At 43.9% G+C, this 26,746-nt stretch overlaps 2 protein-coding genes across 4 annotated transcripts in view; both read left to right on the top strand.

Annotated features, from left to right (window-relative positions):
* Nucleotides 1–3,640, top strand: part of LOC144891190 (uncharacterized) — a 29,176-nt gene extending 25,536 nt beyond the window's left edge. The window contains exon 4 of the mRNA XM_078773552.1: nt 3,635–3,640. Coding sequence (XP_078629678.1) covers nt 3,635–3,640 — 6 coding nt within the window. The remainder of the gene's footprint in view (nt 1–3,634) is intronic.
* The window catches only part of OAT (ornithine aminotransferase), a 121,445-nt gene extending 96,280 nt beyond the window's left edge, over nt 1–25,165 (top strand). The window contains exons 2-12 of one of the 3 annotated variants that reach the window (XR_013622788.1): nt 3,635–3,866; nt 3,997–4,067; nt 11,092–11,245; nt 11,341–11,436; nt 11,810–11,937; nt 14,724–14,846; nt 15,433–15,561; nt 15,743–15,856; nt 17,012–17,156; nt 23,946–24,233; nt 24,990–25,165. Coding sequence is in view for 1 of the 3 variants with exons in the window: in XM_068111256.2 (XP_067967357.2) it covers nt 3,677–3,866; nt 3,997–4,067; nt 11,092–11,245; nt 11,341–11,436; nt 11,810–11,937; nt 14,724–14,846; nt 15,433–15,561; nt 15,743–15,856; nt 17,012–17,156; nt 23,946–24,106 (1,311 nt within the window). In the remaining 2 variants the exon portion in view is untranslated. Of the gene's footprint in view, nt 1–3,634; nt 3,867–3,996; nt 4,068–11,091; nt 11,246–11,340; nt 11,437–11,809; nt 11,938–14,723; nt 14,847–15,432; nt 15,562–15,742; nt 15,857–17,011; nt 17,157–23,945 lie in introns of all 3 variants that reach the window. The other 2 variants (XR_013622787.1, XM_068111256.2) reach the window with 2 other exon arrangements.
* Nucleotides 25,166–26,746: the final 1,581 nt, after the last annotated feature.

Raw genomic sequence — 26,746 nt, 5'->3', positions numbered from 1 at the left:
AGGTAGTTGTGTAGTGATGATCACCGTTGGATGCGGATCCACATACCTGCCAGTGTAGTGGGGACAAAAGAGAAATTTGGAAGTATTTGGTAGGCCCAATGTGAAATTTTGGGATTGTGAAGGGTGGATGACACTCTTGGACCTGACCAACCTGCAACTACCTGCACTTGAGGTGAGTGTTTTGAGGAGTACTGTCCCAGGCTTCAGGATTTGCTTTGGAAATTGGGGACATGTAAATTGGAGTTGGGAGGCGGGTGTGAGTGATGACATGGCCGGTGAGGGGATGGAATGGGAGCCACAGTGTCTTGTGGGTGGCGTATGTTTTTGTATTGTGGTTACGTGTTTTGATGTGGTCGTGAGAGTGGAACCTGGAGAGTGTGTGATGATTATTGGAGATAATGAGGGGTGATAATTGTGCTTTTGGAAATGTGCTTTTGGGAAGATGTGATGGTTTAAATGTGAACTGGGGGAATTTCACATGTAGCAGGCCATGGCAAGCCTTGTAACACCTTTTACACCATCTATGGAATTGTACTGAATTGTGCTGAGTTGTGTGGAGAATTGAATGGCAGCGGGGGAGGAAGTGTGTTTTGGGGTCTTGTGGGTGGGGAAGGTGTGTGTGTCCGCAGGTACAGAGCAAGCTCTGAGGAGCGATGCCTGCGGGCCCCCCTCTGCGGCAATTACCCCTGGCAGCCGGTGGTAACTGGAAATTGGAGCTCGTCAGTGGAGGGTCTGGTTGGGCGCCGCGGGGTGAGGAAGTCCCCCGGTGACCCGTGTTGCTGCGCGAAAGCAGGAGGCAAAGGAGCCTGGGGTGTGTGGAGACCCTCACCGGCGAGGTAACGGCGGAAAGGGGCTGTTGGGCTGTCATGGGGCCAAGAGGTAAAGGGGGGGGGGGGCAATGAATTTGTAAGTCGGTTGACTTGTTTTTGGGACTGCGGGCACCACAGCCTGATGCGCCCCCACCATCTTTTGTGCGGTACCTCCCCGCTGCCTAGTTGAGGAATGCACACACACGTGAATGACATCAATGCCATGGTCCTGCAGGGGGTGTATTGGGAATAAGTGCTTTGTTGATTTTTGAAATGCCTTGATGACCTATGGAATGAGAATGAGTGGTTAAGGGGTCTGTGTTGCATGAATGTGGGCGAAATCCACCGAGCCGTGTCACTCACCTGTAACATCTGGACAGGGCCCGTGGAAATTTAGTGGGATGCATTGGGGATGGCCCCGCAGGTAAGGTTGTGTCTTGTGGCATCCACCGGGGGACGCGGTCTGTAGACCGGGGTATGTACAAAGGTTAGAGTTTTGAGTTTTGGTAAGATGGTTAAGTTTGTGGATAAGGTAGGAGTTTTGTTGTGTGTTGTTGTTTCCTCCCTCCACAGGAACAACGAAGAAGATGTACATACTTGCATGATGGTTAAGGGGTTCAGCATGTTAAGGAAGTGTAGGTAGGTAGTCCGACTCACTTCCCACAGCCCTTCCTGATTTATTTCGTAGGTTAATTAAGCGTGTGACAGTAAGTGTTAAGGCTGGAATGGTAGCCCTGCGGTGAACCTTGCAGGAGCTACGGTTCCAGGGGGGGGGCTGTGTTATGAATTTGGTAATGCAACATCTAGAGCTAGGTAGATCTGAATAGGTAGGTATTCGGCTGTCGTGACAGGGACTCTACATGTAATAAGTTATTGATGTTTAGGCGGTTGTCGGGGTAAGATGTATGAGTGTGGATCTACCTGGAGATTCGAGTGTTAAATAGTGAGGGGTTAAAGGTAACGCCCCTGTGAGTATCACCTAGTAATCAAACCTTTGTCCTTTATGGCACTGCAAACCACATAAACATTAGTTAGGTCCTTAGCGCAACATTAAATAATCCCCTTTCCCTGACAAGGACTCCGTATTAAAATTGACAGGAAACCAGGCCAAAAACACCACCACAATTGGCCGCCACCGTGTACACCTCCCAAGGCCTACAAACCGGGCCGGCACGTGTTATGCCAGGACCGCAGGGCCGCGTAACGGGGGAGATGTTAGGAGTCGCATGCCGTAGAGGGCGTGACCGGCGAGCTGGGACCATATGATTGGCTGAGGAGTGCGCGAATGTGACGTCATCGGGGAGAGATATATGCGACGGTCGGACGCCATTTTCGCCAGTTGAGTTGAGTTGAGTCTCTCTGAGTTCGCCAGTTGAGTTGAGTTGCGATCTGATCTCGAGTCGTCCCAGTTCGTTGAACAGTTGAGTAGAGCGTCCCAGTTCGGTACCGGAGTGGCAGTTGAGAGAAGTGAGAGCTCGTGGCAGTTGACGGTTCGTGCCATTTTCTACAGTTCGTGACCACAGCTCGTTGCAGTTGGCAGTTGGCACTCGGCACTCAGCAGTTGGCAGTTGGCACTTGGTTTTTGGTTGCTTCGTGCAGCCCTGCGTTGGACCGACGAGGCCTGGTGGCGCTTGGAGGCGGAGGCAGAGGGCCGTGGAACTTGGAGCGAGGTGTGCGATCGGGCCGAAAGGAGCGGTGTTGGACGGCAGCCACAAGGACGACAAAGACAGATAAGCCCGAATCCGCGTACACTGTACACGACGTGACTTGTTATTTTCGTATTAATCTCCCTCGTTTTGTGTTTGATATCAGTCGTGTGGGGACGTCCCGATTTAGTTATTAGATTACCGGCGCGTGCTTTTTCACTGGCTTTACTTTTAATAATAAATCCTTATATTATTTTCTGTACATATTTGAACGCAGTTTCCTGGGTGTTTCATTTTAATAGATAAGGCTGCGGAGCCTTCGCTGCGTCCCGCCATTTCGCGCGTTGGTGTTGAACGTGAGTCCGCCATTGAGTGTTCGCCTCGGGAGTTAAAGTCTCGCAATCGGTCATCCGTAACGGTGGTGTTAATCACGGTTACGCGACAATAATTTGGAATTATAATAATTTGGGGGTGGAATTAGATATCGGGGGAAGGGAGGGTGGGGGGGGGGGGGGAGTATGCAGACAAGACAATGCCAGCTTGCTGTCAGTACAGGCAAAGCAGACAGGGCTTTAGGATGTATGAGTAGGTGGATAGATTATAAATAAAAGGGGGTAGTGTTCTCACTATATGGGAATTTAGTGAGGACTCATCTAGAATATTGTGTGCAGTTTTGGTCAACGGACATAGTTGCCGTAAAGAGGGTTCAGCGCTGGGCTGCTAGATTGGTTCTGAGCCTAGCTAGACTAAGCTATGAAGAGTGGCTGAAGGAGACAGGACTTTACACATGAGAAAGGAGGCGGTTGCAAGGGGAGATGATAGAGATGTTTAAGATAATTAAGGGTGCATGATTTCTATAAGAGGGCCTCGTCAGGGGAATTTTCAAGGTCATGGGTTGTTGTGATTCCATAACACACTCTGAATGCAGCGAAATGGTGCCAACATTAACTTTGTGCCAACATTCTGAAAGTCTTGCCCCAAAGCCAAGTGTTCCTCATTGTGATGTGTTGAAGTTTCCCTCTCTCTACGCACTCTGTTCAATAAACTGTGCCTTTGTCTCCGTTGATCGAAACCTTGTGAAGGAGCTTTTAAAATCTAGCGTATCCTTAAAATAGCATGAGGATGCATATTGTCATAAACATACCATGTGTACTTATTTCCCTCTTTTCCCAATCCCAGCCCTGACCGCGACCTTGTGTGCCTGTTCACCCACCTGCGGAAATGCTGTCCAAGCTGCATCACTCATCCACCTGCCTCAGAAGAGCACTTGTCAGGCCGCTGAGCACATTCTCAAGGCAATCTCAGCAGGCGTCAAATAACCCACTCACACAGGAGCAAATTTTCGAACGCGAACGATTGTATGGGGCTCACAACTATCATCCGCTGCCCGTGGCGCTGACAAAGGGACAAGGTTGGTTTCTATTACGGCAAATCGTCTCCTTTGGAGGTTATGCAATGTTGCACTGGGACACAACAACACTATTGAAGAGGATGTTGCAATCACTGATCACTTGTCCTGATTATCCAATGTCTTCTGTCAGGTATTTTCGTTTGGGATGTACAGGGTAAGAAGTACTTTGACTTCCTGAGTGCGTACAGCTCTGTTAACCAGGTACTTTGTGGGTGTATGTGCGGGGGAATTTATCATGAAATTCGGCATCAAACATACGGGGTGTTGCAAAACATTTTACCTTTTTTTCCCCCCGAATGGTGCACAACTGTAACGGGTTCTCTTGGGAAAAAAAGGTAAAATGTTTTGCAACACCCCTTACTCTACCGTCCTTTTTTTTTCTTTTCTTTTTTGTATACAAGATTGAGGCTCGTGAAAGAGATAACATTAATCACACAAAAAGTCAAACCGACACAAACAACACAAAATAAGGGGAGCGGTAGACAAGATGGGGAGAGAGGGGGAAGGACACAAACACAACATTTGAGAGCAGGGACATCGAGAGAAATGTGTGAGGGAGAGGTGGGAGAGGTGTAAAACATATGAACACTGCAAGGACTTCCAGGAAAGAAGTTGGAATTTCAAAAAAGTGTATCTGGGGTGAATTAGCAGGGGTAGAAAAGATCAAGGTTTTGGATGGGGGATGATAGATGGTGGTGAACAGCTGTTTTAAAGACCTGGAGGGAGGAGTGGGATCGAAGGGAATGGGGGAGTTTGTTCCAGAGGTGGGAGAAAAGGGGAATGAAAGAGTGAAGGTGAGCAGAGAGCCTAGATTTTGGCAGTTTAACCATAAGAGGGTTGCTGGCAGATCTTGTGCGACCTGTAGGAATATTAGGGGGACAGAGCACAGAGAGAGCTGGGGGAGCAAGGCCGGAGAGGAGTCGGTGGAAGACAGAAAGACCACCAACCTGCCTGCAGTGAGTGAGTGAAAGGCCCTCGGAGTTAGCTTCATCGCCATAGATTCCAATGATTCTGAAAGCTTTGGTTTCAACAGCGTGAAGCCGGGCTAGGTGTGAAGCATGAGCACCGGCCCAGAGGGGGGAACAGTATTCCATTGAGCTGCGGATGAAAGCCTTGTATGTGGCGAGGAGCTCAGGTGTGCCAAGGAAGGAAGGACTTCGCATGACGGAAGATGCCCAGTCGGCGATTGGCCTTGGAGGCCAGCTTGGAAATGTGGTTTTCCCAAGAAAGATCATGGCAGATAGTGAGACCCAAAAGCTTGAGCGACAGAACTTCTTGGAGAGCATAGTTGAGAAAGTAGATGGGAGGGTTTTCCAGTCGGTCTTTTCGGAGAGACATAAGAGTGTGAGATTTGTCAGGATTGAAAGACATGTTTCACTTGTTTGACCAGTCTATGATTTTGTCCAGGTCTGCAGAGAGTGAGGAGGCTGCAGACTGCCGATCTGAGGGATGAGGAATGGAGCGGCAAATAGTGGAGTCATCAGCAAAGAGATAGAGAGGATTTTCGATGAAGACCAGAAATAGCACAGGGCCCAGAACACTACCTTGGGGAACTCCAGCCAGAACAGGAAGGGGAGATGAGGGAAATCCATTCAGGGCCACACGTTGCCTACGACCAGAGAGGAAGTCCGCAAGCCATGAGTGGAGATTTGCATGGATACCATAGGAGGAGAGTTTGGTGAGCAGAGCTGGCTGCCAGACCGTATCGAAGGCACGTGATATGTCAATGGAGACTGCTCTGATTTCCTGTTTGGCATTGAGGACCTCCATCCATTCTTGAGACAGCAGAAGCAACATGTCCAGAGTAGAATGACCTGGTCTGAATCCAAATTGATGATCAGAGATCAAGCCATTGGAGAAGAGGAAGGATTTGATATCCAAAGCAATGATGGATTACATGACTCTGCTGATAATTGGGAGCAGGCTGATTCGTCTGTAGTTGCAAGGATCTGTTTTTGCACCTTTTTTGTGTAAAGCGGTAATGTTTGCTGATTTCCAAGATGCTGGCAGATGACCTTGAGCAAAAGAGAGGGTGAAAATAACAGAGAGAGGGTGAGATAGAGCTGCAGAGCAGGATTTTAGGACCCATGGGCTGATGCCGTCTGGTCCAGTTGTAGAATCAGAGTCGAGGTTTGACAAAAACTTCTCCAGTTTGTCAGGAGAGAAGGACACAGAGTCCAGGAGCAGTTGGGTTTGACTGGGAAAGGTGGGAACAGAGAGAGATGGGTTTGGGACACAAGATTTTGAGGCAAACACAGAGTTGAGGCATTCGGCTTTGTCACGTGCGGTGTCAACTGTGCAGCCATTTGAGGTAAGGGAGGGGTTGGAGGGGGAACAAACACCAGAAACGGATTTGACCAGACGCCACCAGGATTTGGAGGAAGGAGACAGGTTTGAGAGTTCAATCTTGAGTGTGGAGAGATAGTGCTTCCTGGCACTCCTGAGGGTAGACACACTTGTTCCGAGCTTGGTGGAAGGAACTGAGATTGCCTTCATTTGGATTTGCCTTTCAAGAGGCAAAGGCAAGTTGTTTCAGGGCAACTGCCTCACCACAAGATTCAGTGTACCATGGACAGGAGGAAGGGTAAGACAACTGAAGACAAGATGGGATAAATCTGTGCATGAGAGAGAGCAGTTTGCTTTGGAAGAATTCCCAGGAAGAATTGATGTCAGAGGCAGTAGAGATCGGAGACCATTCCATATGATTGATGGCTGTTTGCAGACCGTGCCAGTCAGCCTGAGTGAAATGCCAGACTCGTCGGCGCTGAGGAAGCTCTCTGAGAATGGCCAGAGAGATGTCCACTTTAGCAAGCACATGATCAGAAGAACCGATTGGAGCAGCAGAAGGGCAGCAGACATTTGCAGGGAAGTTTGTCATAACCAAGTCTAGAAGAGAAGATGCTCCATTGACTGAGATCCGGGTCGGGAAATTGACAGATTGTATCAGTCCCAATGAGTTGCAGGAGTCCTTTGCTGAGGTGCCATGGCTGGTGAGAGAGAAACCCACACCCAGCCAGCTGGCATGATGACAGTTGAAGTCGCCACATATGAGGAAGAGAGAGTTTGGATGAGTTGATAGAAGTTGGTCCATGTTATCCGACAGCGAAATGTAAATGGAGTAATCACTGTTTGGAGGATGGTACAGAACACATATGAACAAAAGTTGGGAGCGGAGTGGAAGCCGTATAGTAAGGGCATTTTATGAGATATTTCACAAATCTGTTAACTAAATTGTTACCAAAAAAATTCTTCACCAATATGTTTGTAAAGGTGTGTAATAACATGTGTTAAAATGTTGAAGTTCAACTCCCGTGGGAAACCCAGAGAAAAAGCTGTTGAATTCGGGTACCGAAAAATTATTTTCGAGAATTTTTATTTTTTTTAATCGGCCCTTAAGTAACTTATGAGGGGTCAAATAAGGGTTTTTCATGATTCTGAGTTGATTGTTAACATTTATATTTTCACTTTTACATTTACACACAAAGTAGCTTTTATTTCACATACATATATAATACAGTACTCAAGAGTTATTTCTCATTCACAATGTCAGAAGTTTCAACAGTCATTGTCTATGTCTTCTTCAGACTCAACAACATCATGACTGCAGTTTCTGCATGTAATGCCATTACAGACTCCACAGGCCGAGATGCACGTGACCCCATTCTTCTTGCAGCTGCATCGCCGGTTGCTGCAATCTCCATGACAATCACTGATAGATCCTCAAGCGCAGCATCAACCACAACCTCATCATTGATCTGTTCATCGGTTTCCTCCACAATGGTATCAAGAGTGCCAGAAGTATCTGGAACATCATCTCCACTCCTACTATTAAGGAAGCAGTATTTGTAGTTTTGTGTCTCCGTGTAAGACTCAGTGTATCCCAGCCGGTGGAACTTGTTGAGCATCCATTTTGACCCAAAGCTATGATCAAGTTGTATGGCAAGCCCCATTTGGTGTGGCAATACTCCAGACCGAGGTCGACAGGCCTTAATAAAATTCTGCCCCCAAACGGCAACTCTTTCGTCTGTCTTGACAATCGGTCTCAAGAACATCTGAAGGCTTGCAGGAACAAGTGTCAGCTGACTATCGATGTCAGTCATACTGTGTGTGGTGGGGTATGACTTTGGACCTAAATCAATCAAGGCAATATCATTGGTTATGAACTTGAGTGCCGTCTTTATGATCTGAGTCTTCTCATCTCCATGGTCAAGATTAGCATGATGCACTCGCAGAATATTGTCGGTGCCATCTTTGAGACAGAGTACACCTGCCCTTCTTTCCTGTGTTGTGAAATAAATACAAGGTGTCTTCGTATTTCTCTAGAAGTTTTATCTTTAGCCAATGCTTTGAATAAGAAAGGCTCTTCTCTGGTGACTGATCAAACTCCTGCAGCTTTTCATGGACTTGGTCCATGTTCATTACCCCATGCTCTAATTCTGAGTCTAACCATTCGCAGAATTCAATAAAAACTGCCTCTCGCTCCTCATCAATACTCCTCTGTCCTCTCTTCCTTTTTCCTTCCTCATCAGTCTTGGACAAACTGTCACCTCTCGCAAACATAAGTTTGCATCGCAAATGGTACAGTGTTTCTTCTGCTACCAAGTCGTTGATCCCTTCCAGGCGTCCAGTGACTTCAGTGCCCCAGTCATCCCCGCAACTCCGTGCTGTCTTCAGCAAGCTTGCCTTCAGTGTATCTGCTGTCAAATTATCTGGCACTCTGTATTTCTTTCTAGCTTGTGCTGGATTATTTTTGTAGAGCTGGGCTGGTTGGTTGCAAAGAATGCATACATCCTTATACAGGAGGTCAACTGACTGTGATCTTCCAGAACTGCAGCCAGTTGATGAACTGAACTCACAAGTAGTGCGTCTTCTCTTCAACTTTGATGACTCTTTCTCTGCCTTTGATGCTTGAGCTGACTTCTTGGTGGTTGCAACAAAGTTGTTGTACAGATCATTTTTACACTTCTGGTGGTACCTCAGTTTTCCTTCCTTTTGAGCCTCCTTCATACGTTCCACAACAGTAACATTTTCGACAGTTTCTGCTTGTTTCAATAAAGTTGAGTATCCCTTTGGAGTTGCCTGTATGAGCCTTTCAGCTGGTGTATCCGAGCGTGCACAGATGAAGCAATTGAGCACAGGTGGAGTAACGTCTTCATCCATATTGCTAGACTCCATGTCCTGCAAAGTAGAAAATGAGATATATTTAGAAATTATTTTTCCACAAAGGAGTGTCTGTGGTGAAATATAAATGTTAACAATCAACTCAGAATCATGAAAAACCCTTATTTGACCCCTCATAAGTTACTTAAGGGCCGATTTAAAAAAATAAAAATTCTCGAAAATAATTTTTCGGTACCCGAATTCAACAGCTTTTTTTCTGGGTTTCCCACGGGAGTTGACCTTCAACATTTTAACACATGTTATTACACACCTTTACAAACATATTGGTGAAGAAATTTTTTGGTAACAATTTAGTTAACAGATTTTCATATGTTTCCCTTACTAGTAGCCAGAGGTACTCATGGGGGTGGGGTGGAGAGAGGGCAGTGCAAGAAGAGTGAGGAAGAGATTTTTGATAAAGATAGCCACCCCACCACCAGGACGAGGCTCAGGTCTATCATACCAGAGGAGGGAGTAACCAGGAAGAGATATTAAGGAATCAGAGACATCTTGAAGGAGGAAAGTTTCTGTTAAGCCGATCAAGTCTGGATTGTCAGAAGCAACCTGAATGGAGAGATCATTCAGGTTTGAGCGAAGGCCCCGGATGTTTGAGGTCCATACCGTTAATGAGGAGAGAGGGGGAGCATTGGGTGCAGGACAGGGGAGGGGAGGGGTAGGGGCAGATGAAGGATGAGAGGGGGAGGTAGGGAGAGCAGTTGATAGTGTGTCAGAGATTACAGAAGAGTTACAAGAAAGGGAAGGATGAGGAGGATGAAAGGTTTGATGGTGATGGGATGAGGCACAGTGAGGGGTTGTTTGAGAGGGTGCAGAGGAAAGTTGAAGGTTGGGTGAGGTGGAGGTATGAGAAAGAAGGGAGACGAAGTGGGGAGGAGGCAGCTTTGAGGAGGAGGTGGGAGGGGGGAGAATTGGAGAGGGATCGTTGGGGGGGAGATATGAAGGGGAGGGGTTGGGGGGGAGTTTTTAATGGGAGGGGTGAGGGGGGAGTTTAGGAGGGGAGGGGAAAGGGGGAGGTTAGGAGGGGAGGAGCAAGGGGGGAGTTTAGGAGGGGAGTGGCAAGGGGGGAGATTTGGAGGGGAGGGGCAAGGGGGGAGTTTAGAAAGTGGATGATTAATGAAAGACGAACATTTATAACAAATTGGGTTTGTTGTGATTTTCAAGTTAGTGATCCCTTTAAGAACGATGGAGGAGGGGTGGAATGAATGAGAATTTAGAGCATGTAGTGAGAAAGAATTATAAGAGATTTAATATTGTTTTGAAATGGAATGAGTTGAAGAGGAAATTGAAAGGAGCCTTTTAAATAGGAAGAAAAACAGCGTGTTGTAATATACCACTGAATAAAACACTGCAGGGGAAAGTTTAAACCTATTTAAACAGAACCGTGAAGATCAATCTAATATTCACAAAAATACCAACGGGGAGAGGGAGCCTAGAGGGACAACCACGAGTCACGTGAACAGGGGAAAAGGTGGAAGGCAAGGAGATAATGGGGGCGGAGCTAGACAGCGCACGTTTTCAGAAGCACATGATGGGACAACTTCACACGTGGAGAATGGAAAAGAAATGTTTTTTTTTGTTGGTGTTGTTGTTTTTTGGGGGGGGGGGGTTAAAACGTTAGACAAAGAGTAGATGTTCGGGGAAGTTTTGGGGAGAAGGGAAAAATTCAAGAACCTAGCAATAACGGTGAAGGAAGGAACAAACTTCGACGGGGGAAGCCTGAGGCAAGGCCGCACATGTGCAGCAAGCAGAAACTATTAATTTATGAAAGGTTAACACCAAGAAACTTCCTCGGAACACACTATAGGTTCATAAACCGAAAGATAAATGCAGTTTCAGCAAAATACAATTGTGAACAATGACAACTTCAAAAACTTGGAGAACGTCCGTGTTTAACTGTCAACAATTTATCCCCCTCACTCGCTGTGACTGCTCAAAAATACCAGTCGAGTGTGGTCCCAGAAATTGGTAGTTGGGCTAAGTCTGCTATTGTTCTTGCCAAGCTGTTTGAGAATACTTGAACTGAAATATTTGGTCCACTTCCTACCAGGGTCACTGCCACCCTAAATTGGTACGAGCTTTACAGAAGCAGGCCGAGCGCTTGACCCTCACGTCACGAGCTTTTTACAATGATGTGCTTGGAGAATACGAGGAATACATTACTCGCCTTTTGGGCTACGACAAAGTTTTGCCCATGAACACAGGTATGCGGCCATAAGATATCGGCGGCGTTGATTTTTCCAGACGTGCATGAGGTTGTGGATTTCTTGAACGGCCTGACGTTATTCGTTGCTTGCAGGCGTCGAGGGCGGTGAGACAGCCTGCAAACTGGCACGCAAATGGGCGTATAAGGTGAAAGGAATACCAAAATACAAGGCCAAGATCATCTTTGCAGGTGCATCACCTTGGCTAAACTTTATTTGAAAAGGATTTTGGGAATTTATGGGGTGTGCTCTACTCTCACTAAAGGAATGTTGCGTGCAATAAAAGGTGAATTCATTTGGGTCCAAATTGTTTTATTATCGAGTGATCATTTCCAAAAGCTTTCTGATGGAATCGGCTGTTGCAAAGCTATGGGGCGAATGTTTCCCTTTGACTCGCGGTTACGATGCTATTATGGCTGAACACTCCAGCTCAACTCTGTAAATTGTTTCCAAATTTATATTTTAATTGATGATCAAATAACCCTTAATATGAAATCTACATTGTTTGTGTGAGTGGTTCCAGGAAGCATTGCCTCTTGTTGTTAATGTGCTTTGTTCCCACAGAGGGAAACTTCTGGGGAAGGACTTTGTCAGCAATCTCCACCTCGACGGACCCCTCAAGCTACGATGGCTTTGGCCCATTTATGCCTGGCTTTCAGCTTGTCCCTTACAATGACATTGCTGCCTTGGAGGTGTCCTCCTTCATGCCTCCCTTGCATTATTTATTTATTTTGCTTTTATGCTTTTTAGATCTTCATGGATTTGTTCATGGTGTGTGTCGATAGTGCCAAAACCTTTTCTTCAAAAAGAGCATACATTTTCCATGGGCTGGTAGGATAGACTAGAGTTATACATGTTAGACTCTGAGATGTCGAGCCTGGGATTGAATCCCAACCCAGCTATACACCGTCACCCTGCTTTTTCATCTGCAGGGAGAGGAATCGATGTGTGTGCCGTCAATCAGAATGCCGTTAAGCCAGAGGACCCATCTGCCAGAACCGGTCGTAGGGGGACGTTTATAGAGATCTCACGGTGTCTTTCATGAAGAGTAGGTAAATTATCACCGGTACCCAGGACACATTACAGATTCCTATCTAAATTGTTGGTAGTATGTGGTCTGGTCTTCTGGGATACCCCTTAAACACCATGTTACACCAGTTAGTATCTCACAGCGTGTTGTTGTCTGGTTCAGTCGCCCCAAATTTGCATTCCTAGGTTGTTCACACGTTAACGACCACTTTTGGCTACGAATGGCAACTATGACATTTTGCATTTCTTTAGCTTTTAATCTTACTATAATTCACCAAATGTCCGTCCATCTGTCTGTCCATCCGTTCGAAGGTACCACAAAAACGGCTGAACCGATCACAACGATATTTTGGGTGGGTAATCCTGGGATCTCCTGGAGTAAAATAGGCTATATTGTTTTTCCAATTTCAGCTTTGGCCTCCAGCATTTTCAGGTTTGGACTCCCGCATAACGTTATTTTCCCGGGTGCCGCACAAACGGCTGCACCGATCGCTGCACCGATCGGACTCGGTGACCTCGGACAAAGACCTTTTATAAGGACATGGGTTGAATCCCTGCTTGAGAGAATGCCAACCCCCTCCCCGCCATCACAGCCGTCTCTCCAACTCACAATCCCACGAGATATGCGGCAAGGACGACCCAAAACCAATTATCTTCTTTTTGATTCGTATATAAACATCATTAAAAGGAAACAATGACCTCGGCCAAAGTTCAAACGACGCTTAATCTCTACATGAGAGAATTCCACATAGCTATTTGGGCAGTGTATACGCTAACAGATCGCTGTCTCCATCGATCTTGCGAAGGCTGTAACACCTATCGGCTCAAAATCCTTTTAATTGTTGACTTGGTAGTTTTTACAATGAAGGAAACATTAATAATGTTGTTAAAAGTTTATTTTGTGATTAATTTGTGATTGGAGTTATGTTGTTTGGAATGAAAAAAGAGATATCGAGTTCAAGTAAACTACGATATGCCGTGATGCTTTCTACTTTCTAAACGTGAACATCGCGGATCGCCATATGCAGATTCGCCACGGACCCACAATCTATGTTTCTATACGTGAACGTACCCGTTTGTTTGCGAACGGGTACGTTTTTCATGGAAGTCCTTCACGAACTTTCTGTCCATGTCTGACGTGCGACTGAGGGTGCTACAGGAATGTGGAATTTATTGATTTCATGCTTTAGCATTCGCCATATCTGCATTGCCTGTTTGCTTCCGGCCTCCCACCCGTGCATAGCACGGGTATCTCACTGGTTAAAATAAAACAAACTTGCACCTCCTTAAAACAAGAGTTTATCGTCTCGGTTAGCTTTCTCAGAAAGTAGGAGTGAATTATTTAATACAGGAAGCTCGTATCAGGGAGCTGAAGACGGAATGAAAAAAAATCACAACAAAGTCGAAGCTGTTAAGTGAAACACTTCTGGTCATTATCTTTCAAAATCCACCCCAATTGTGAGATTGAATAGGCCCTTGATACAGAAATAAAACCTGACATTCTCCGATAACCATTTCCAAGTTTTTGGGATATTTATTTATCTTTGGCCCCATTGTCCCGAGCACTTTCCACCATTTGTATTGATGGCTTTGAAAATCCTATGCAAGATAATCTGGGATTATTCGCTCAATAACAGGTAATCAGTTTTCATCATTCAATGATATCTTTTTTTTTTATAAATCAATTCCATTGCAAAATGCCAAATAATATTATTTCATTTAGAGGCAGCAGGAAAGTCCATTTGGTTGCAGAAATGCCACTGAGATGTCTATGCTAGCCGGGATCGTTGTCTACAGAGCATGCTGTCTTATGTATGGGACATAAAGCCCGTCACTGCACTTAGGTTTTGGATGTTGATGATGCAGCAACACGATAGATTTAGAAAATTTTACACAGGTCAAATTCCCTGCTTGGGGTTAACTCTATAATTATCTTTACTTGCTGTCGGTGAAAAAACTGGAGTGTGGATATGGCATGGGTGGGATAGACCAACGGCCTTCTGTATTCTGTATTTTCTGGCTTCTGTGTTTTCCTGTATTTCCTTGTATTAATACAATTATGATGTCAACATAACTTGTGTTCCCGGCTTGGGATCCTAGGATCCTGGGTTTGAATCCCGGTCGATCGTTGAATTAACATCAGGGGGTTGACTCGCCTGTCATCCTTCCGAGGTCGGCAAATTGAGTTCCAGCTTGCTGGGATGAATGTGCCGGTGTGTGCCCCAGTTTAAAATAGGTACACTGTATCCCTGCGTGTCGTAAGAGGCGACTGAAGGGTTGGCGTCAGGAAGGGCATCCAAAAACATTGCCTCAAAAAAAGGGAACCATGATTGTCATGGGGCCCGCAAGGCTAACCCCTGCTCTAGCAGGGAAAATGGCTGTTTATTGGGTTTTTTTGTTTGTTTGTTTATGACTTGTGTTAACAATTTATTATCACCCTCATCCAAAGAATGCAGTGAGCGACCCGGAAGTGGCAGCCTTCATGGTGGAGCCCATCCAAGGCGAGGCTGGCATCGTCGTTCCGAAGGACGGTTACCTTCAAGCAGTGCGTGAACTGTGTTCACGGAATAATGTGAGATTCCAAACAAAAATGTTAGGCCCATTCTCCCTCTTTCCCCTCCCCCCTTGTAATTCAGACCATTTTTGTATGATTTCATTGGTAGTTTCTCATTTTATAGGAAGGAGCCGAGTTAAATTTTATTCGATGTTTTTGGACAAGTTGTCTGTTTTCAAACTATTAGCGGCCACCATTATTGGATGGCAGGTGATTGGAAAAATCTGTGATGAATTATTTTTGGTTTTGATTACAAGTCAGGAGGCATCCTTGGGGAGGAGGAAATCCCTCGTTCGGAAATGCCCTGCTTAGTGTGGAGAGAAAGGCGGCGCCATTGATGTGACGTCGTTGCTATTCATAGTGCTACTTCCCTCCATCTCAGTGGCTGTGTTTGTATCATCGTGTGTGTGTGTGTGTGTGTGTGTGTGTGTGTGTGTGTGTGTGTGTGTGTGTGTGTGTGTGTGTGTGTGTGTGTGTGTGTTCTATTACGACCCTTGAATCCTGTATAAAAATAAACATATAACAACTCGCACGTTCCTTTAGCAGGTGTTTGTTTCTCTTACCCCTTAACTTTCATCCTGCGATTCTCACCCAATGCACTCAGGTACTGCTAATTGCTGACGAAGTGCAGACCGGCCTGTGCCGCACGGGCCGCATGTTGGCCTGCGATTATGAAGACGTACATCCGGATATCCTCTTGCTCGGCAAGGCTCTGTCTGGAGGCATGTATCCGGTAAGCCATGTCTGATCAGCTCTGACATGACAGATCCATCAGGATTGATCATTAATGTGTTCTCCAAGATCCATCTCTGTCATATTTTCTTGTGAAGCCTTTTACTGTAAAAAGTTGCGTGTTTTTTGACTGTTGCTTGAAATCTCATAAAATGATTAAATAAGAATGCGATGTACGACAGGTGTCTGCCGTACTGTGCAATGATTCCGTGATGTTGACCATCCAGCCAGGGGAACATGGCTCCACCTATGGCGGTAACCCCCTCGCATGTTGTATTGCCATTGCTGCACTGGAGGTGAACTTTTTAATCTTGACATTGTGTCACATGGCTCATTCTAACATCTCACTTCACTCCTCATTCTAATAATAAATCTTTATTGTCCCATATTCAGGGAAATTATTATTTGGTGACACCGTAAGTTGACCATCATTAAAACATAAAACATAAAGGGAATAAGAAAACAAAATAAAAAGATATAAAATATAAAATAAATATAAAATATGGAAGATTGACGAAACAGCAAAATGTCTAGGAATTTGAATTTTGCATTTGAATTGCACATGGTACAAATGACCTTTTGAAAATGTTCTTCTTCATCCTCCTTACATGAAAACGTCTCCCTGATGGCAGTTTTTCAAAAAGTCCGTTCAAGAAATGACTTTCATCAGTACACACCTGCACCGCCTTCCTTTTCAATCCTCACAAGTATAGAGACTCCAGACTGGTTGAAGGCCCACCCACTTTAAATGCCAGTGTAATGACCTTTCTCAATCGTGACTTATTCCGCACATTAAGGTAACTGGACCAGGAAATCAAATTAAATGACAAAACACTGATCAGTAAGGAATTGGTAAACATCCACATCACATGTGAGCTAACACCAAATGAATTAAACTTCCTGAGAAGATACAATCTTTGCATTGATTTTTTGTACACAGCATCAGTATTTCCATCAAAAATTAGCTTGTTATCAATAAAGGTGCCCAGGTATTTAAATTTGCTAACAATTTCTACCTTATCACCATTTATGGTTACAGGCTCATGATTGTGACCTTTCCGAAAATCCAAAATCATCTCTTTTGTTTTGCACACATTCAGAGTAAGAGAAAAGTCCCCACACCACTTATTCAATGTGCCAATCTCATCGAGTTACTTGTTGGAAAAATTCGAGGTACTTGAGGTACCTCTCATCGAGGTACTTGTTCTCTTGTATGTTGAAAAATCGATGCTTATTTTTACATGGAATTTTATATCCCAAGTCAAGTGTACTGTGAGCTCTATGTACGCACATGCCGGTCGTGGGCACAACATACTGTTTGTCGTTGGTGCAATGATGTATGCAAAGCAAGTAATTATCAACCGAGCGTTCCTCATTCCATTACAGTTTTGTTTCACAAGGGTACGTTTACATGTATAATAGTATAACTGGTGTACACCAATTGTTTGCAGGTGTTGGTAGAGGAGAAGCTGGCAGAAAATGCGGAGCGAATGGGTGCGATTTTCCGCGAGGAGCTGGCTAAGGTGCCTTCAGATCTGATTGTCTCGGTACGGGGCAAGGGCCTGATGAATGCCATTGTTATCCAAACCACCACTGGTACGTCGGGTGTATGTAGAATTAGATTTTTTTTTTAAACATTTCTGCCGACAATTGCTGAATGTATGCTGATTCAAAATGATTGGTGTGTTTACTTAAGCTTCCTATTGTGCTTTACAAGTGAGAATTCCATCATGGTTGCCTGTATTACTCCTTCCAGTCTGTAATCAAAGGGAGATGCAAATCGCCCCTCCCTTTATATAAGGAATCGTTTCTCTGTATGCAACTTTAACATGGGGACTAAAAATACGTTTCTCGACTTTTACTGGACGAAATCTGCTGCAAATCTCAGAAGGAAATGCTTTGTACGTTGAGGTAATATGTACCAAATTTCAGCAACGCCCGTGTATGCATTCTTGAGACTTTATATTCACAAAACCATCGAAATCACATTGGTGTCTGTCCGTCCTTCCATCCATCCGCCCAAAATGTGTTTGCGCTCATATCTCATGGACTATACATTGAAACTTGGAATATACATCGACCAATAGGTGTAGTTAATGGCTTTGGAAACAAATTCCACCTAAGTGCTATAGTTTTTGCTTTAAAATTAAATATATTGTCGCATGTCTACCCTGTAGTGAACACCGCAGGGCGACGGATGGCCAACCGAGCTTTAACTCAGAGGCGTATACCCAACTATGGCGGTAGTGACACGCGCGGGGGGTAGTGGAGGGTGACAAGGCTTACCTGAACGGGCGGACGCGACGAGGGTTTTCCGAACTACAAACAAATAAACGTACAAGACACAGGAATTGAAAGTCAACAAATAAAGGTTTAATGAAAATAATGCAATACAATAAAAAGGTAACACTAAATTCCTAAATTAAGGTGCCCCCATATGGACTCGTATACAACACAAGGGGATGATAAAATATTGAAAGTAAATATATTGTAGTGTGTTTCGTTTGCCTGGTACTCTGCCTGGCATTCTTGACCGTCCGGGGCTGTCCAGGTCCCGCGTCTCTACGCGGGAAAACACACCTTGGCGCGAAGTCGCGTTACCCTCCAGCCACCGACGCGAAGTGAACAGGCCCGAGCTCCTTCCTCGTCCTTCCTGTTCGGCTGCACCGAGCCCCGATGCTCCGTTCAGGCGCACACGGCACCAAGCGCAGCCGTCACCAAGCCAGCACCAAGGAGAGAGAGAAGGATGCGTCCGCCCTTCCCGCAGCCCGGAACAGAGGGAGAGAAAATGTGACTGCTCAGTGAAACCCAGCACTAGAGAGAGACAGGGAATGCAAAATGTAACCGCCTGCCACGAACGCCGGAACAGAGTGTGCGTAAATGTGCGTTTGTTTGCTATGAAACCCAGAACCAAGAGAGGGAAAATGGTGGTGCTCAGCCTTTTTGTCCCTGGCGCGAGAATGTTCTCTGATGACGTCACACGCGCTCCAATCAACGAGTGCCATCGCATCACTCCAACCAATCATTCCTTTTGTGGCGGGGCCTCACGGCCCTTCTTGATTCCCCTTGAGATGACTCGGCCGGGTGGCGTCAGTGGTGGTGTTCAGATCTGGAAGGCGATTATGTCATTTAATTTCGGCGCTGATCGCATGGCAGGCGGTGTGTGTCATAAGTTACCTTTAGACACTGGGAAAGTTACCTTTATACCCTAACTAATTAGCATAGCTCCACCCCTCGCATGCAGACAAATATACACTTACACGGACATCCGGGCCTACTTGTCCACAGGAAGATTTCTTCTTCTTCGCGACATTTGGAGCACACTCCCCTATACAATCCTGCCTGGGCTAAGGTATTTCATTAGCTACCCCCACAAACGTAACAATATATAAATAATATACATTAATAAATATATACAAATATATACACACTTTCTAACTTTTCAAAATATAGTTACACAAATCTAATGTGCTCGCCCAATGGCCTAATGCCCTAATGGATAAAACATCAGACTCCCAAGCTGGGGATTGTGGGTTCGAATCCCATCTGGGTTGAATTTTTTTTTCCCCTCACTTTTTCAAGTTTTTTATATTGTCTTGAATAATGAGCAAATGAACATCTTGTACAATGAGCAAATGCATTTTCGTATTTAAAACGTAATTATTCTTAAAACTGAATTTCAACGTCATTTATGAGTATTGTTCCACATCAAATTGCTTATTGTATGGAAATCAAGAGAGGAGGCGCAAAGCTCCCCTTCCTTTTTTTTGGGGACGGTTTTTCTGAATGCAACTAATATGGGGATTGAAAATTAGTTTCTCCGCTTCTACTGGCATGTTGTATCTATAAATATACATATATACAGTCACGTGAAAAAGTAAGTACACCCCGTGTAAAGTTTTGACTTTTTCAACATATTTCAACATACAGCTATTTGATCTTCATTTCAACAATATTGATAGATAAAGGTGATATAATATAACAAATATCATGAAACATTTACATTTTGTTGTCCATTGTATAATTTAAATAAACAAATGCAAATTTCGCATGTGGAAAAAGTAAGTACACCCCAACATTTATCACTACTTCAAATACCTAAAATTATAATCAGGTGCACCAGCTCAGGTGCAAATGATTAGAACATCGTTAGAGAGGATCTTGGAAGAACCTGTCTTATTTAAACCTCAGACATTTAGTTTGGTTTGCTCTTTGCTGTTGAAGTGTGCGGCGTCACCATGCCCAGATCAAAAGAGCTCTCTGAGGCCTTCAGAAAGAAGGTTATAGATGCCTACAAGTCTGGGAAGGGATTTTAAAAGATCTCCAAACAATTTGAAATCAATCATTCGACTGCCGGAAGATCATCTACAAGTGGAGAAGATTCCAAAGAACTGCCAACTTGTTCAGGCCAGGCCGCCCCAGCAAGTTCAGCCCGAGAGCAGACCGCAAGATGCTGAAAGAAGTCTCTAAGAACCCCAGAATGTCATCACGGGACCTCCAGGTAGCTCTTGCCACTGTTGATGTCAAAGTGCACAAGTCTACCATAAGAAAGAGGCTGCACAAATTTGATCTACATGGGAGGTGTACCAGGAGGAAACCTTTGCTGTCCAGAAAGAACATCAGGGCAAGACTAAAGTTTGCCAATGAACACCGAGGCAAAGTACAGCACTTCTGGAACAATGTGCTCTGGACAGATGAGTCAAAGGTAGAGCTATTTGGCCACAGTACCAGAAGATGTGTTTGGCGAAAACCAAAAGACAGCATTTGACCACAAGAACCTGATACCAACTGTGAAGCATGGTGGTGGAAATATTATGGTTTGGGGCAGCTTTGCTGCATCAGGGCCTGGGCAGCTCACCTTCATAGAATCCACTATGAATTCTTCATTGTACCAGAGGGTGCTTGAGGATAATGTGAGGCCATCTGTCGGAAAGTTGAAGCTCAACCGAAGGTCGACCTTGCAACATGACAATGACCCTAAACATACCAGTAAATGCACAAAGGAATGGCTGAAAAGAAAGAAATGGAGGGTTCTGGAATGGCCAAGTCAAAGCCCGGATCTAAATCCCATCGAGATGTTGTGGGGGGATTTGAAACGAGCTGTGCATGCAAGAAACCCCCCAAACATCACACAGCTGAAATAATTCTGCATGGAGGAGCGGGCAAAAATTTCTCCTCATCGATGTCAGAGACTGGTAGACAGTTATAAGAAACACCTGCTTGAGGTTGTTTCTGCCAAAGGGGGAAATACCACCTATTCAAGCCAAGGTTGTACTTACTTTTTCCACATGCAAAATTTGCATTTATGTTTATTTAAATTATACAATGGACTACAAAATGTAAATGTTTCATGATATTTGTTATATTATATCACCTTTATCTTTCAATATTGTTGAAATGAAGATCAAATAGCTGTACGTTGAAATATGTTGTAAAAGTCAAAACTTTACATGGGGTGTACTTACTTTTTCACGTGACTGTAGATACCAAAAGATATTTTAATTTCAACAATTTTCTGGAAGATATGGTGCATTATTTGAAAAAAAGGCAAGGGTGCCAATATTTTTTGCCACGACTGCAAGTATATATATATGATGCAAAGATGAACCCATTAGATTTTGGGGTCAAGAGGTTAAAGGTGAGAGGTCGTGTTAAGTAAAAAATATTTCATTACCACAATAACTTAAAAACGGCTGAAGGGATCTAAGCCAAACTTGGTGCAGGTATGTATAATAATGTAAGGATGAACTGTTTCGATTTTGCAGTCAAGAGATCAACGGTCATGTTATGTAAAATTTATGTTACCGTGCAAACTTGTGAACCAGTGACGGGAGTTTGACCAAACTTGGTACAAGTATATATAATATATGTATTATGATGAAAAGATGAACTGATTAGATTTTGAGGTCAGATATGGTGTCAGGTAAAAATGTGATAATTGAGAACAGCTGAGTGGATTTAAATCAAACTTGGGACAAGCATGTATAATGATGTAATAATGTGGGCAGAGGCATATTGGTGGATGTCGCGATATTGAAGAGTGCCGTTCTAGTTTACTTTGTCTGCCTGTCTCTCACGTGCTCTGATCAGATCACACAGGCAGTCAAACAAAATTGAAAATCATTCCAAACAGGAAACTTACTGTTTTTGAAGACGTCATAAAGGACACAAACAACAGGCAGGAATAACTTGTGTTAAATTAAAAAAAAACACCTTTAGAGGCCATTTCCCCCCGCAAAGCGGGGGTTGGCCTTTTTCGGGCACCGTGGTTGTTGTTGTTTTTGTTGGTCCCCTTTTTGAAGCAATGTTTTACGGCCGGATGCCCTTCCTGCCGCCAACCCTGTTTGTCGCCTTTTACGACAAGCAGGGAATTACCAGTGAGCTGGTACTCAATTTGCGACCTCGGAAGGATGACAGGCTGAGTCAACCCCCCTGGCGTTAATTCAGCGATCGACCGGGATTCGAACCCAGGATCCTAGGATACCAAGCCGGCACCCTAACCGCTAAGCCAACACCAGGCTTTAAATTTTAAAGCCAACTTGTGCAACATATTAAATATGGTCGTGTGAAAGATGATGCAGCAACGGCGGTAAATTTCCCAAAAAAAAAATTTGACAACCTTTCAAATCTTAATTTTATTTCAATTGAATTATATACTTGAACAATGCAGAACACAAATCGATTTTTTTGCCACTTTCAAAAAACCATCTAGCAGTACTTGGACAAACTATTACGGCATTTTATGTCGTCGTGATAAATCAAATTTTCCGCTCGCAGATCCCGCACATGTCTGTTTCTCAAGACTGTGCAGGTTAAACAGGCTCCACACTGGGGCCCAGACTCCAGCAGTTCGGTGGGATGGATGAGGGAGTATCGAGTAAGGAGGATTAAACTAATGAAAAAAGGTGAGTGAGCATGTAGACACAGGCTTATGGGATGGACCTGCAGGTTATCAATTTTGGCCGGTCTCACTCATATGCAAGATAAAGCCCTACCTGCCAAGAAGGGTACATAATACAGTAGTTCCCCTCTGCCACAAATGGCAGTAGTTCCCCTCTATATAGATGTGCCATCAGCTCCCCCACAACCTCCCAGCTCTCCCACAACACCCCTCTGCCTCCCCCACCCCCCTTTCCCCAACACACTTCTCAATTATTCCGTACACATTATAGATTATAGTATTCACCACCAATAGTTAACTACATGCCATAACGTCTGCAAGGTTCTAACCCCAAAGGAGAAAACTTGGATGGAAGTACCATCACCAAGATATCCGGCCCTTTTAACGGCTCCAAACTTGCTCTGCTTGCCATGTATGTAAATATGGATACTTTCATTCGTATTTAACGAGAAGCGTCATCATTCATAGGTATTGCTAACGTTTCTGTGTTGCGAAGTGGCTGAATTATCCGTTTCTAAAACTGTTCATATAACATACATATAATGCTGGTGCTTGCAGACATAATAAATAGATATGCATATGTAATAGATGTGCATACATAAATAGATGTGCATACATAATAAATAGATGTGCATACATAATAAATAGATGTGCATACATAATAAATAGATGTGCATACATAATAAATAGATGTGCATACATAATAAATAGATGTTCATACATAATAAATAGATGTGCATACATAATAAATAGATGTGCATACATAATAAATAGATGTGCATACATAATAAATAGATGTGCATACATAATAAATAGATGTCCATACATAATAAATAGATGTCCATACATAATAAATAGATGTCCATACATAATAAATAGATGTCCATACATAATAAATAGATGTCCATACATAATAAATAGATGTACACACATAAATAGATGCACATACATAAATAGATGTGCATACATAATAAATAGATGTGCATACATAATAAATAGATGTGCATACATAATAAATAGATGTGCAATGTGCATACATAATAAATAGATGTGCAATGTGCATACATAATAAATAGATGTGCATACATAGTAAATAGATGTGCAATGTGCATACATAATAAATAGATGTGTGTACATAAATATATGTGCATACATAATAAATGTGCATATGTAATAAATAGATGTGAATACATAATAAATGTTAATACATAATAAATAGATGTACATACATAATAAATAGATGTGCAATGTGCATACATAATAAATAGAAGTGCATACATAATAAATAGATGAGCATACATAATAAATAAATAGTCCCTAAACATTTGTTTGTGGCAATCAAACAAATTTTTGGGGGGGGGGCTCTATTTTTACTACATATGCATACATGGTGGATATTGTAAGTACTTTTCGACAGAGACAAATTATACGCTGTGCATTTGTGTGAGAGGTGTGAGTGAATATGATACTTTCTCTGTGTGTAGACATTGATGCCTGGAAGGTGTGTTTGCGTTTACGGGACAACGGGCTCCTCGCGAAACCCACTCATGGAGACATCATCCGCCTGGCACCACCACTTACCATAACCAAGGAGCACATTTATGAGAGCGTAGACATCATTCGAAAGACCTTGCTCTCACTGTGATGTTCTCACCGTTGGCTTGATTGCGTACAATGAACAGATGGAGCCTTTTGATTCCGGAATTTTAAATTCCGGCATTTGAAGGGTATTTCAGAATCATGACCCCCTTTTAATGGGTTGTCCACCCTACGTAGTGTGTTCAAAAAGTATCCGACCTTTATTTTTCGTGCGTAAAAAAAAAGAAGCTAGGGAGGCGTTGATTGGTGCACGTAGGTAGGCGATCCTAATGCGCACGCGTGAATTTTTTCCCACCTGCAGAAGCTGTCATTCGACGGCAGACCGCCGATGAGTGAGGACATGTAAGTGAGCGCCGTCGGATTTTCGTTTTTGACAAAATGACGGAAAAACTTGAACAACGCTACTGCATCAAATTTTGTGTAACTTTGTGTAACAACTTTATTTGGCCTCGGGGATGTTGGATGCTTCCATTGTGATGACTGCAACTTGGTTTCTGGGTCGTACCCATAAACCCCGGACTCATCGCCAGTGATCACTGTGTTGAGGAAGCTGGGATCGCTGTTCAGTCTCCAGCATGTCCTGTGCGATCTCCAAACGGAGTTGCTTCTGCTCAATCGTTAGCAGCTTTGGTACGAACTTCGCTGAGATTCTCCTGAAGCCCAAATCCTCCTTCATAATGGAATGAACGGTGTTGAATCTTGCGGATCGTTTCCACTTGGGAATCGCCAAGCTTTACACAAAATTTGATGCAGTAGCGTTGTTCAAGTTTTTCCGTCATTTTGTCAAAAACGAAAATCCGACGGCACTCACTTACATGTCCTCACTCATCGGCGGTCTGCCGTCGAATGACAGCTTCTGCAGGTGGGAAAAAATTCACGCGTGCGCATTAGGATCGCCTACATACGTGCACCAATCAATGCCTCCCTAGCTTCTTTTTTTTTACGCACGAAAAATAAAGGTCGGATACTTTTTGAACACACAGTAGTACATTCATCTTGTGATTATGGACTCCAACAATTTTATCAATATTACCGGGTGTCAATGCTGTGCTCTTGTTAGGTGAGCAATATAATTGCTGAATAAATGTAATGCGTATGAACTATCGATATGTGTTGGTGTGTTCTTGTTTCACACATCATTAACTTACCTCAGTAATTTAGGCAAAATATCTCGTTTTTTGTGGGATCAGGATGACAACAAAATCGACGCACGGGATATTATGGGAAGGAGCGTCATCGCTCTGGTCCTCTTTGGCTCCTCTGTAAACAGTGGACCTTACATTTTACTGAGACTATTGGTGGTAAAATTACCAATGGTCCACCATTAAATTTATGATGATTACATAACGGTATACTTCATTATTGCAGAGCATCAACAACAACAACAGGCATTTTAAGGCCATTTTCCCTGCGAGAGCGGGGTTAGCCTTGCGGTCCCCATGACAATCTTCTCCATTTTGCCCTATTTTCTGCATCTCCCCTTGTTAACCCCCTTGCCCGTATTTCTTCTTCCACCATCTTTAGCCAAGTCTTTCTCGGTCTTCCCCGTCCTCCACTTCCTTCTACATTCATTTCCATCACTCTTCTCAACCAGTCACTTTCATCCTTCCTCAACACATGACCAAACCATCTCAACCTGTTCCTCTTCACAGCATCAATCACAGGCTCTATTCCCATCATCTTTCGCAATTCATCATTTGTCTTCCTCTCTCTCAACGATACTCCACACATCCACCGAACCATTCGCATTTCCACCCTTTCCAGCCTTCCTTGCTGCTCTACGTTCATTACCCATGTCTCGCTCCCATAAATCATAACACTTCTCACACATGCAGCATACACCTTTCCCTTCAGCTTCAACGACACTCCCCTCCTCATCAGCACGCCACTCAGTTCCCGAAACTTCTTCCATGCATATCTCACTCTTGCAACTGTTGCCGAGTCTGATCCACCTTCTCCATTCAGCATGTCTCCGAGGTAGCAAAATGTTTTCACACCTTCCAGCTTCACGCCGTCTCCAAGATCCAACTCAACATTTCCTCCATCTGCAGCTCCCTCTGTGCACACCTTACATTTGAATGTAGCTGCCACACTGGTTAATGAGCATCATCACATCATTATTGCAGAGCATCACTGTAAGGTAAATGGCTGTCGTCCTAAGTCCACCGTGACCCGCTGTGCATTTAACATTTGTGAAGCCGTGTCTGATTAACTTTACTCTACAATACCGAAGACATTATGTTTTCAGGTTGTCCGTCCGTCCATCTGTCCATCAGTGATAGGTTTTTGGTTCCACGATAACTTGAGAACGGCTGAAGGGATCTTAGTCAAACTTTGTGCAGGCATGTATAATGAGGTAAAGATGAACTGATTACATCTTGCGGTCACAAGGTCAAATGTCAGAGGTCATGTTAAGTAAAAATTATGTTGCCATGCCAACCCATGAACCAGTGATGGGATGTTGAACAAACTTGGTACAAGTATACATGATGCAAAGATTAACTGATTCGATTTTGGAGTGAAGAGGTCAAAGGTCAGGGGTCATGTTAAGTAAAATTTGTGTTGCCTTGCCAATTTTTTTTTTTTTTTTTTTTTGGGTGTACAAGATCGAGGCTCATGTAAAAGCTAACATCAATCACACAAAAAATCAAACCGACACATAAAACATATAATAAGGGGAGTGGTA

This window comes from Myxine glutinosa, chromosome 3 (assembly GCF_964187855.1).
Source record: "Myxine glutinosa chromosome 3, kmMyxGlut1.1, whole genome shotgun sequence".
Taxonomy (NCBI): domain Eukaryota; kingdom Metazoa; phylum Chordata; class Myxini; order Myxiniformes; family Myxinidae; genus Myxine; species Myxine glutinosa.
This window is presented reverse-complemented; position numbering and strand designations above follow the sequence as displayed.